At 37.7% G+C, this 13722-nt stretch overlaps 1 protein-coding gene across 2 annotated transcripts in view; it reads right to left on the bottom strand.

Annotated features, from left to right (window-relative positions):
• PLS1 (plastin 1) overlaps nucleotides 1–13722 on the bottom strand; it is a 100740-nt gene that overhangs the window by 48978 nt on the left and 38040 nt on the right. For both annotated transcript variants that reach the window (XM_037525844.1, XM_054700761.1), the window contains exon 2: nucleotides 2353–2458. In XM_037525844.1, coding sequence (XP_037381741.1) covers nucleotides 2353–2422 — 70 coding nt within the window. In that variant the 5' untranslated portion in view covers nucleotides 2423–2458. The remainder of the gene's footprint in view (nucleotides 1–2352; nucleotides 2459–13722) is intronic.

A 13722-nucleotide genomic window follows, 5' to 3' on the forward strand; every position in this document is an offset into this window, starting at 1 on the left:
ACTGAAAGCAGACACTTGAACAGATATTTGTACACCCAAGTCCACAGTAGCGTAATTCACAATAGCCAAAAGATAGAAACAATTCAAATATTCATGAACTGATAAACAAAATGTGGTACATACAATAGAATATTATTTCTATTTAATGGGTATAAAGTTTTAGTTTGGGGAAATGACAACATTCTGTAGATGGATGGTGGTGGTAATTTCACAACAATGTGAATTTACATGACGTTACTGAATCATACACCTGGAAATGATTAAAATGGTAAATTTTATGTTACATATACTGACCTCAATTTAAAAAAGAAACAAAACAAAAATTTTAGCCCCTCATTTCTCCCTGGAGATCCAAAAATATCTAGTAAGGTTGGATGGGTGTGTCCCTCTCTCTGCTCCTGAGAAAAGTTATTTGGTACAAATTAACAGAGAGAGTACTGTGTTCACAAGTGGCAACTTCGCTTGTAAATAAACAAGTATTTATTCTGCTAATGTCTACATTTCCCTCAAACAGAGCAAATAATCTTGATGTCAGAGTCGCTCTATCAATAGAAATTTATTCAAAATATCATTAAATAAATATTCCAAGATTATGTGTTCATGAATCATAAAGATTAAAATTAACGTGCTAAACAAAGAAAATAGATTTCTAATTCATTCATTTTACCTAGACCTTGTAGCACTTTTGTTCAAGTGACCAAACTGTAACTAAACTGTCATATATATATATTTATTTTAAGATTTATTTATTTATACAAGCACTGGGTACAGTCAGAAGCACGGGAGCCAAAGTGGGGAACAGAACAGGCAGCCTGACGAAATACACTCCTGAGGGGAGCAGCGGGCGCAGCAGGAGTGGTCTGTGAGCCATGTGGGACCCTTGCCGGCGGCCGGTGATCAAACCTGCGCTGTGGAGGCTGTGGGCAGCTTTGCAGCCCAGCAGTCAACCACTGCACCACCAGGGGAGGCCATGCCATATATTTTTATTATTTCTCTGTTTCAATGCTAAAAATGCACAGAATGTTCCCATAATCGCCAATTTTCTGCTTGAAAAGACTCTGGGCACTCCATACAATATTCTATAAAATTCATTATTGAGAATGTATTTTTAAAATCATATCCTATTCCTGCCAACCTCTAATGACAAAATCACTACCCCCAACAAAAAGAAAAGACCAAGATCAAGGTACTCTCTATGAGTCTAATTCAGCCACTATGTAAGCTATAAATTCTGAGGGTTTGCATTACTCTGGGGATGGCTGTACAATAAGTAAAAGGGTGCAGAGATTTATAAAATTCACTATCTCATAGCAAAGATTTATAAGTCAGAAGCTTTCTGACAGCTTCCTTTTTTGATTTTATTATTTTGGAGGGCAAGTTTCATTTTTTTAAACTTATTTTTTTTTCTTTATATTGGTGTCTGAATGTCATTCTGCATTGCATTTCATCTACATTAATTTTAGTCATTACTCAGTCCATTTATGAGAAATCCAGGCACAGGATCAACAGTGATCTGATATCCAGGCTGGTCCTCCAGCTGACTGTTTTTCACAAGTACCCTGCTGCAGAAAAGAAGGGGGCTTCTGAGTCAGGGTTGGGCTGCTGGTGTCACTGTCCTAGTGTCTATGCACTGCACTGCACTCACCTTTCACTGGGTTCACTGCCTGCATCTGTAGATTACCACAAAGGATGGTATTTATAATCTCCATGTGGCTAGAGGTTTCCTAAGAGCAAAATGTGGAAGAACCATGATCCAATAGAGTATGAAGGAATTTTTTTGGAAAAAAACCCAAAGCTGACAACACAATAATGTCATAAAGACAAAATTATGACTGGCTTTAACAAGTGCAAGAAGAAAAAGAAGACATATGGCCTTAAAAAAAAAAACACTCAGATTTTTTCTAAATTGTGCATGAGGGAGAAGGAAAATAGACATATGGCTTTTAAAGGCAGTATCAGGATTCAAAAATATTCTGCATGAAGTCAGGAAATGGTATTGTTAGTGATAAACTTATGAAGATCAGGGTTCAGTTGTTGACAAGGAAGTGTTTCTATATTTTTCTCTGTAATAAGGATATCATGTTAAGCATATTCAGTTACACTGTCATTCATTAACCTGGATTGTTCCTACAAAGAAATGATCAAAGAATTCAAAGTTCAGTTCTCCTAGAAATTCAAGCCAGTCTTAGTTTATCTTTCAGAAAGAATCCAGTGAAACCTAGTTAGGGGTAAAAAGGAAAGAAAACTGGGGGTAAGTGGGTGGTGACAAAAGCATAAGGATATTGTTCCATTCCTGGAAGTGTGGTATCAAGCACACTGGGAACATCATATTTAGTTTTTTCTCAAACATACCTATTTTATTAAATGCTTCTTGTAGTTCTTCCAGCTCCTCCCGAGAAATGACCGTGGTAGTGTTTTCCATCTCTGAACAAGTAATAATACCTTCTGGTCTTTATACCTAGAAAAAAACAATGTTATAAAGAAAATATTAACCCTTCGGAAACACAAAGTACACAGGCAATGAAATATCCAGTAAAATTAGCTGAGAGGTCTGGCTGATAAAGATGAATAAATAGGCCCCCTGGTGACACTCTTTCCCAGCACAGGTTGGCCAGACATTTGAAATTCAGTAAGGAAAAGAAATACACGTTTTCATGCCCTGTTCTTACTCAGGGTGCAAGCACTTCTCAATAGCTGGTGTAATTTTCATTTATACTTTACCCCACTCTTTCACTAAAATAAGCATTTTAAGTTTGAGGGAAAAGTATGGCACTTGTAAAAGATGCAGTTAGAAAGTAAAATTTTTTTTCTTTTTCTTTTTTTTTTTTTTTTTTTTTACATCATTGTTCATTCTCCTCTCAGGTATAATTCCCATAAAATTACCACAGCCAAGACACCCATGAACCATGCACCATTATCATAGGCCCCTTGTGCTCTTTTCCTCCCCTGCTTTGATCCCTCTCCCTCCTCCTTCCCTGCAGAATGTCTCTGATTTATAGTTTGCCTGCTAGTTCTTTTTCTTTTTATTTTTTTTCCTGGTCCCTGTTTCCCCTGTTCCCTGTCTTCCTCCTATTTTAAGACATGAATAATATCCACAAAAAGAAAGAAGTTGAATCTGAGCATTGGACTGTAGTTCGTAGCTCCATTGTTCAGTTTTACAGTATTCAACCATCTGTCTCTTCTTTTCCCTGTCCCTACGTAAGGGGACCTTCCCAGATGTGCCAGATGCTCTTATTCTGAGCAGGCAAAACAAAACCAAAATGAAAATATGTGTGTGTATATGCACATATATATGTATGTATATATCACTTGGGATCTGTATAGAATCTGGCTACAATTTTTATGTGTGTGTGTACACACAAGAGTGTGTGTATGTATAGATATATAACTAGATTGGAAGAAAAGCAGCAGGTCGTACTCATTGTACAAAATCATTGATTACAAATGCCTAAAATGAACATTCAAATTCCTGATAATGCTATCCAGAAATAGCAATTAGTATCATTTTTTTATCTGTTTGTGATATGTTTTCTTTTCTCCTTTTTATGCACATCTGTACACCTTTAGGGTGTGAAAAATGTGAGTATACTATATTTTAATTTTGTTGGTCCTAATACATTGTACTTCTCCAAGTCCTTTATCAACATAATATTTAGTGGTCACATATTATAACTTATTTGGCAAATCCCTTGTTTCAGGATATTTGCATTGTTTCCAATTTTTAATTATACAAGAAGCTGCAATGAACAGCCCTGCAGATAAATCTTTATACATATCCACATTTATTTTTGTGACATAAATACCTCAAGATTGCATTACTTAGATTTTTAAGGCTTAGTGGTTTGGCTATTCAATATAGCTAAACATGAATAAAAATCATGCTACATTCCTTTTATTTATACTTAATTATATTAGAGAGTTAATAGGCAGCTCTGCAAATAAATGAAAATGAGTTCTTTATAAGATACCAAGAATGAAAGCTAAGTGGGAAATTGTTTTTAAATATATTTATAGGAGGGGCCTCCCCAGTGGCACAGTGGTTGAGCGCTGGGTTGCAAAGCTGCCCGCAGCCTCTGCAGCGCTGGTTTGATCCCCGGCTGCTGGGCGAGGGTCCCACATGCAGCGCTGGTTTGATCCCCGGCTGCTGGGCGAGGGTCCCACATGGTGCGCAGACCTCTCCTGCCGCCCACTGTTCCCCTCAGCAGTGTGTTTCATCATTCTGCCTGTTCTGCTCTCTGCTCTGGCTCTGGCGAATTCTCTCACTTACCCTCCCGCGCCTCTGACTGTATAAATAAGTAAATAAATAAATAGTGCTTGTATAAGTAAATAAATGCTTGTATAAATAAATAAATCTTTAAATATATATATATATATATATATATATATATATAGGAGGTTCAACATCATCCCTGAATATTTATAATTTGTCAGGGAAGCACACTTTTTTTTGGAGTTGTTAAAACTTGGGAGACATTTATTTACTTGTGCACATCACCAGTCATGGACATGAGGTTCTTGCATCTCCTTAGGAAAACACAGCACTTCTGAGTGACTGTCACATCCTAGGAGTATATTCCATCTTTGGTGACAGCGTTAAGAGCTCTGGTTCCTCCCAAAATCCTCTTTGAAATGACAGGGAAGCACACAATTGTTAAAAAGCACACTATTTTATTCACTAAAATGTTTCACTGATCATATTAAAATTGTGTGAAGCTGTGTAAGAGTTTGGTTAATCTGTCTCTTGGGATCTGTATAGAATCTGGTTACAATTTTCAGTGTTTTTTCAAAATGACAGATGTTTATCTTACACGGTTATCTGGGCTCTCATTCCAATTATACAAGTAATTTTTTTTTTAATTTTAAAAAATATGCCATTGCCTACTATTTAATTCTACACTGTTTTAAAAGAGTCTGGAGAACTCAATCAGTAGAGTAGGAAAAAGGAGTTTAGATGTAATTCATCTTATTCCTTAAAGTAACATCTTAGCATTAAATATTTACAACTTATTGAATTCCCACTTTTAAAATGCTTTACTATATTTAAAACAAACTCGTTTTCTGTTGAAAGAGATAAAACAGTCTCTTTTAGGATTTTTAAGCATAATCCCCCACATATGCAAAATGCTAATTCTGTTGCGGCTAGCTTTGAATCTCTGTGGTTTGGTCATCCTGTACATCCTTTCCTGTATTCAAAAAGGTTCCGGTACCTTGCCTCAAGCCTTAAAAATAGTGGTCCAATTTTAGATTTGCACTCCACAGAAAGGATACAAATTAACAGTTCTTGTGTTGACCTTATATTTGAAACTAAATACCTGGGGTTCTACTTTTGCAAATTTGTCATTTGTTAATTACATAAAATGATTTTATTCTCCCATAATCGGGCAATATTTACCTTTACAAAATTATGTTTCTTATTTTTAAATCTTTGGTTTTATAATATATGATATTATGTGATGTATAATAAATATAATATAAAGAAGTTGCTTCAAGTCCTTTGGGATTTAACTGAAACAAAGAAAAATGCTCAGCACCAGCCCCACAGTGAGGCCCTTTCTTTTGTTTACCAGCTTCTTAGCTGGTTGGGGCAGCAAGGCCCCCCGCAGAGAAAAATATAGACTGCTCTTTGCTCTTTAAGATATACTCTTAAAAAAAGAAAGCAAGGTGTAAAAGAGGAGGTATGGTAGGGGATGAGGAACTATATCAGTTGTATGTTTACAAAACATTTTCAGAAAGATACAAGAAAAAGGTAACCGTGATAGCCTTTCTAGAGAAAATGGGTGATTGCAAAAAAGTGGGAAAGGATATACTTTTCATTATATACTTTTTATATTCACTGTTTTAGACTATATGCTAAAAAAGGAAACAACTGTGATAAAATATTGAAAAAAATACAATACTAGCAGTCCAAAGATACACATTATTGAGTACTGATAAAGGTAAGAAAGATACATAGATATATAAAATGCCTGTATCTATCTATATTTTATATTTTTAAATGAGAACACTTACTTTCCTTTACAAAGCAAAATATAATGATTAATATAGTGCAATAATTTATAACGTTCCACAAACACAGGAAGATTTAAAAGATTTAAAAATAGATTAATGGAAACTATATTACCTCTTATAATATAGCCTGATGTATAAATATATAATATTAATATTTTGGTAAGTTTTTGCAAAATTATGTTATGATTCTTAAAAATCTAGGTACAGTATATGATTATTCCTTTTTTTAAAAAATGATTGATTTATTTATGCATACAAGAAATGGGGTACAGGCCAGAGGTGCGGGAGGTGAGAGGATTCACGAGAGACAGAGTGGGGAACAGAACAGGTGGATTGACTGAAGTACAATGCTGAGGGGAGCAGCGGGTGAGACAGGAGATGTCTGCTGCGTCATGTGGGTAGCTCCCTGGCTAGCCAGGGATCAAATTCATGCTACAGAGACTGCAGATAGCTTCACAGTATTGTGCTTAACCCCTTGCGCCACCAGGGAGGCCCTATATGATTATTCTTTAACAAACATTTTTACATAGTATAATAAACTTATTGGAAATAACATATACTGTTGGTTAAGAAAATACCATTGTTTGATTTGATATATCGAAGGCTATTCTGGTTACATGGTCCCCCAAAAAATTGGTTACTCTGATTTTTTTAATGAAAAAAAAAATGTTTCATCTACAATCAAAAAAGCACTGACTTTTTAAAAAATTATGAAAGAAAATGTTTCCAACCAACTGAATATTCAAAGTATTACATAATATTGGAGAAGCCCAAGGATTCTATAACTAGAAAATCAATATTCACTTTTTGTGCAAGTCCCACACTTAGATGATGAATGTGCAAAGCACTGTCCTAAGTGTTTGCATCTATTCTCAGTTTATCTTTACTACTCTGAGGTAGGTCCTTGTACCCATTTTGGCAACTGAGAAAAGGGGTGCTTCATGGGATTAAATAACTTTCTCAGGGTCTCAAAGTGAATAATTCCACAATCTTATAGCTCAACTGTGGTTGAACCTGATTCAATCTCATTCCTGCCTCCAGGTCATAAGATGTTCTGTAGTTTCTCTAATATAATCTGATAACAAGTAACATAAAAGTCATAAATGTTTATTTGCATAATAGACATACAATAATGTACATAATGTCAAGTACACAATATATATTGTGAAATAATTATTTGCACTTTTAAAGCAATCAACCTCTGTAAAGTACCTGCTAAAGTTTGGGGGGAAATTTTTAGCTAGTTCAACTACTATTAATCAAACACATAATTTGTCAGTCCTGATGATGAATACACTCCCTCTAGAATTCACTTTACAATTTTAGAAAAGATGGCATTACATTAACTAGTACCCAATCACCTAGCACGCTGAAGCATACATATGTGAATGCCTGAGACTGACAGTGTGAAGAGATCAGGTTCCAAAATCAAACCAGAGGATGCAGTTCAGAGGTAGCAAGGATCATTGGCCAAAGACCCACAACTGGACAGATTATGATTTATTCTGTATATATATATTTTTCCCACAGATTTTGTCCTATATATTTTTCAGTAATTTCAACACTCCTTTCCTCCTCTGCTTTTTAAAAAAGTCCATATCCTATTAAGTGAACTCTTCTTTCATGAATTAAAACCTTCTTTTCCCCTCACTAATACTCAAATGTAGATGACCAAATACATATTTGGGAAAGTTAAGGAAGAAATTAGATCTGATCTTTACCCTCCCTCAAATTTGGAATATCCTTAACCATTTAAGGCCTTTATCAAAAATTAGTCTAAGCTGTCCTTTATGATTGATAGTATCTAAAGCAAAGCCCTCCTTAAACAGTTTCACAGAAAAGGTTTAGGAACAACCCTGAGACCAATAAGACTTTGCTGGCCTGCCCGGTGGCGCAACGGGTTGAGCACAGCGCTATGAAGTTGTCCGCAGTCTCTGCAGCGCGGTTCGATTCCTGGCTGGCCAGGGAGATTCCCACATGGCGAGCAGGCCTCTCCTGCCATGCCCACTGCACCCCTCAGCAGTGCTTTCAGTCCGACTGCCTATTGTGCTCCCCGCTCTGTCTCTGGTGAATCTTCTCACCCTCCCGCAACTCTGGCCTGTACCCCAGCTACTGTATAAATCAAAAATAAATCTTTAAAAAAAAAAAAAAAACCCAATAAGACTTTGCTGCCTTTCTACCAGTGTGACAGCTCCCAACTGTGAGAAATCAACGCAACTAAACTGGCACTTTTAGTTTCCTGGCTACTGTGCTTGCCCTCCTTCCACAGTGGGTCCAGGTCACTTGAGATTGAGTTCTCGAAGCAGCCATGAACCCAGCTCAGCTAGCCTTTCCCTTAACCTGCCCTTCAATATTCCCTTCTTCCCTTATTCTTCCTTCTCTAATAATATAAAAAATAATGGCAACCAGAAACTGTTTCGGAGTCACCACTGCCTGGCACAGTCCCAGCTACTTGGCCCTCCACCCAGCTTGCTACCAGCCCTCCTGGGCACCAAAAACAGCACTTCCAGGATTAAAATTATACTATAAGGCTGCAATAATTAAAATAGCATGGTACTGGAACAAAAGGAGACACACAGACCACTGGAATAGAATTGAAAGCCCAGAAATAAAACCACACATTCATGAACAACTAATTTATGACAAAGGAATGAAGTATATACACTGGAACAAGGAGTCTCATTAATAAATGGTGCACCATCACCTCAGTCCCCTGTGCTCCTCCCTCCCTCCCTCTGATCCCTCTCCCGCCTCCTCCCCTGCAGTATATCTCTGATAAATAATTGTCTGTTGTTATTTTTTTACACTGATGTCTTATTTGGTTCCCCTATATTCCTGGTATAAGTGAAACCATCCGATATTTTTCTCTTTCCTTCTGGCTTATTTCACTGAGCATAATTCCTTCTAGTTCCATTCACGTTGCTGCAAATTGCATGAGTTTATCTTTTTTGATTGCTGAATAATATTCCATTGTGTATATATACTACATCTCCTTGATTCAGTAATCTATTTTTGGGCATTTGGGTTGTTTCCAGGTTTTACCTATTGTAAATAGTGCTGCAATAAACATAGGTGTATAGGTGCTCTTTTGAATCAATGTTTTTGTGTCCTTTGGGTAGATCCCTAGGAGTGGAATTGCCGGGTCATATGGTAGTTCCATTTTTAGCAGGCTGAGGAATCTCCAGATGGCTTTCCATAGTGGCTGGACCAGTTTGCACTCCCACCAGCAGTATAGGAGAGTTCTTTTTTCACCACATCCTTGCCAACATTTGTTGTTGCTTGTTTTTTTGATATGTGCCATTCTTACTGGTGTAAGGTGGTATCTCAACGTGGTTTTAATTTGCATTTCCCTGATGATAAGGAATGTTGAATATTTTTTCATATGCCTGTTGTCCATTTGCATTTCCTCTTTGGAGAAATGTCTTTTAAGTTCTTCTGCCCATTTCTTGACTGGATTTTTATTTTATTTTTGTTGAGCTGTGTGAGTTCTTTAGATCAGCATCTTATCAGTTGAATGGAGTACAAGGGTTTTTTTCCCAATCAGTGGTGTGTCTCCCTGTTTTGGTTAATGTCTCTTTTGCTGTGCAGAAGCTTTTCAGTTTGATGTAATCCCAGGTGTTTATCTTTTCCTTTACTTTCTTTGCTTTGAGTGATGAGTCTTTAAAGATGTTATTGTGATGTATGTCTTGTAGTGTTTTACCTATATTTTCTTCTATATATTTTATGGTTTCAGGTCTTATATTCAGTTCTTTTATCCATTTTGAGTTGATTTTTGTGCATGGTGAAAGGTAGTGGTCTAGTTTCATTTTTTTGCATGTGGTGGTCCAGTTTTCCCAGCACCATTTATTGAACAAACTGTCCGTGTTCCATTGCATATTCTTTGCTCCTCTGTCAAACATCAATTGTCCATATAAGTATGGTTTTATTCCTGGGCTCTCTACTCAGTTCCATTGGTCTGTGTGTCTGTTTTGTTCCAATACCAAACTGTGGAACAGTTACCACTTTAAAGATTTGTTAGTCATTCATACTGAAGTATGAAGCAGATATCCTTTATTTAAAACTATCTATGACATTTACAGTAAGAGTGTAGGGATGTTATTTGAATGACATGCAGAACTTTTGAGAGTATGAGCTCTAGAAAGATATTTGATTTTGAATGCTTTATTTTATCTACCTTCCTTGGGCAGGTACATTTTTAGGAAGGACACTAGTTCCATCAGCCTAAAGGCAGGTAAATACATAAGAAAAAGCTAAAGAATACAGTATAGCATTTATTATAAATCATAAAACATAAATATATTTGTTTATGTTGCCACACACACTCAGTGAAACTTGAAAATAGATGGAATGACAAAGTTAGAATAGTGGTAGTCTATTGCAAGGGACTCAAGAAGCACTGTGGGGGCTGGAGCTGGATCTATTACTCTTTTATTAAAGGTAGACTTAAGCCAAATTTTAATATTTGACCAATCTAAGTAGTAAATACATGGGTATCAGTTACACTGTTTCTGTATTAAGTATTTTTTCAAAATAATTCTTAACATAAAAAATTTTAAAGATAAAATGGATGTCTCTTAATCCAAAGCAACAAAGCACTCATAAAAGAAATTCAGGTAGTTTCAAAAAGACTAGAGACAACAAACACTGGTAAAGATATAGAGAAAAAGGAACACTCTTACACTGCTGTTGGGAATGTAGACTGGTCCAAGCCCCAGGGAAAACAGTACTCAGCTATAAAAAAGATGAACGCTTGCCATTTTCTGACAACATGGATGGAAGTGAAATCATACTAAGTGACATAAGTCAGGAGAAAGACAAACACCAAATGATTTTATTTATATGTAGGCTATATCAAAACAAAATATAATTTACTGAAATGTGAAATTGTGTTTATTCTCCTGCCTTCCCACTTAACAGCACAAAACTAATTTGATGGCATTTGATTTTTTTTAAAGGTTTTATTTATTTATATATACAAGAACTGGGGTACAGGCCAGAGTTGTAGGGGGCAAGAGGATTCACCAGAGGCAGAGTGGGGAACAGAACAGGCAGAGTGACTGAAATACACTGCTGAGGGGAGCAGCGGGTGAGACAGGAGAAGTCTGCTGTGCCAAGTGGGTAGCTCCCTGGCCAGGACTGAACTCATGCTGCAGTGGCTACGGGGAGCTTCATAAGTTGTGTCTTAACCCCTGTGCCACCAGGGAGGCCCTGGCATACAAATTTTTTAACTCACGTGGTTGTATCTGTTGTTTTTCCTAAATCTTTCACAACCAATTTTGGTCAACTTTTTCCAAATCCTTTTACAAAAGGATCCTCTCACCTCCTGCACCTCAATTCTTTCCTACATGAATGTTTTAAGTTCTGATGCTCTTGTGTAAAACCAAATACATAAACAAGGAAACTCTCTGCCAAAGCAGAGAGGAACAAGGACTCTCCTCTGACTTCTCCCACAGCTTCACTGCATAGCCCACCAAAATGGTCATCTTCCTGCCAGCCACCATCAGTCATCACATTCCTGCACATATGTACACCTGGGGACTAACCTGGGGTTCGCTTTTTGGGCACTCAGTGACTGTCAAAGTTCCCACCAACACATTTCAACATCCACTGATTTGGAAATCCCTGTATGTAAACCCCACAGGTTTAATTCATTCAAGTATTCCATTAATATACACTATCTCACTGGAGTAAACATGGGGATTTAAAGATTAATAAACAGTCTGCTCTAGACCTACACTCAATATAACGCTAATCAGATTCAAATGTAAATTCTAACAAGCTTAATTACAACAGACTTTTTGATAAATGATATAAAATAACCACATGATTAATTCTCTTTAATGAATTATGATGTGCTGCTTGGAGCACTGTCTCCAGATGCCTCAACCACCATCTGTCAAATTCTCAAGATGTCAAGTCTGACTGGCAGAGCCCACGTCACATGCCCACCCCTTTGGTCAGGAGACATGAGGCAAATAAGACGAGAGAATCTCTCCTAGTTCATTAGCTTTCTGTGCAGTTTCTGTGTTTGCATGAAACAAAGACAAAGGTTTCACTCTGACTCCTAAGCAAATACAAGCATGCTATCCCAACTATCTTCTGACCGGAACTCATTCACCCAACCAAGAACACTTGAAGGTTATTAAACAAGACTCAAAAAATCTCTCCCAGGGCCTCCCTGGTGGCACAAGGGGTTGGCGCAGCACTGTGAAGCTGTTCCACAGTCTCTGCAGTGAGAGTTCAATCCCCAGTCAGGGAGCAACCCACATAGTGTGGCAGACCTCTCCTGACTCGCCCACAGCTCCCCTCAGCAGTGTATCTCAGTCAGTCTGCCTGTTCTGCTCCCCACTCTCTCTGGTGAATCCCCTCACCTCCCGCACCTCTGGCCTATAACCCAGCTCTTGTAATCATAAATAAATCTTAAAAGAAAAAAAATTATTTATTTAAAAAAAATCTCCCCCAAACACCACAAAACCCAATGGCACTCATACACAATGGCAGTCCAAACAAGGCAAGGGAGACTTCCCCTCCCCCTTTAACAGTAATAAATGTTCCTAGGTGCACACAAAAGGCCAAGCACTACTGAGTTGTACATATATTGTCTCATCCTCACAGCAACTCTGTGAGGTTGGCAATAGTACGTTTCTCTTTTTACTGTTAAAACAATTGAAGTTGAAAGCTTCGTAATAAAAGGCAGAGCTGGGCCCCAAATCCAGGGAGTCTGCTAAGTCTAAACCGTCAATTACACACGGTCTTCACAGAGGCATTTCCATACACCCTCTTCCACCTCTGTAGCTGAAGTTCTTCTCCCTGTTATGTTTTCCAGTCAGAAGTTACCCAGAACCTGATTTCCAGGGTAGAACTGCAGTGTGTCTAAGAAACTCAGGGAGCGGAAAGAAGGATTAAAAGAGCTTTGTGATATGATATGCACAATTTTACACTACTTTTTTTGGTCTCCAGGAAAGTACCTTGTTCCTATTTTCTGTTCTATTTAGTCACAGGAAATCATACATTCGAGAGATAATTGCCCAGATTGTAACTGCCTGTCAACACATATCTCATTCAGAACAAAGTCTCAAAACCAACACCAAAAAGATGTCAGAGAACAGGATGTGTAAGTCACTTCTAAGGGCCCTGCAATAACCTGGGCATTACTTCCTAGTTTATAACCCCCTTTACCCAATTCCAGCCAAGAGGGCTATGTAAATGATTCACAGCCACACAGAAATTCTAGTCTAACTCATGTCACAGTGAACAGAAAAGTCCTACCCAGGGTGCTTCCATTACAGAATTTGAACTTCAGTCTCTAGAACACACATTGTTTTCAAACGTGAAGTTTTCCATTCTTCACAGTTAAATTAAAATGGTGTTTTCAGTAATTAAAACTCTGAGGTACATTTTTTTTTTTTTTTTTTTTAATATGTTTTTTTTTTTTAATTTTTTTTTTTTTATAGAGGCATGCTTTATTTATTTATTTGTTTGTTTGTTTGTTTTGTTTATACATGCACTGGGTACAGTCAGAAGCGCGGGAGGGTGAGAGAATTCACCAGAGCCAGAGCAGGGAGCAGAGCAGGCAGAAGGACCGAAGTACACTGCTGAGGGGAGCAGCGGGCGGCAGGAGAGGTCTGCGCGCCATGTGGGACCCTCCTCCAGTGGCCGGGGAGCAGCCGGGGATCGAACCGGCGCCACAGAGGCTGCGGGCAGCTTCGCAAC

Source organism: Talpa occidentalis, unplaced genomic scaffold, assembly GCF_014898055.3.
Source record: "Talpa occidentalis isolate TD23 unplaced genomic scaffold, MPIMG_talOcc4v2.1 talOcc4.4, whole genome shotgun sequence".
NCBI lineage: Eukaryota > Metazoa > Chordata > Mammalia > Eulipotyphla > Talpidae > Talpa > Talpa occidentalis.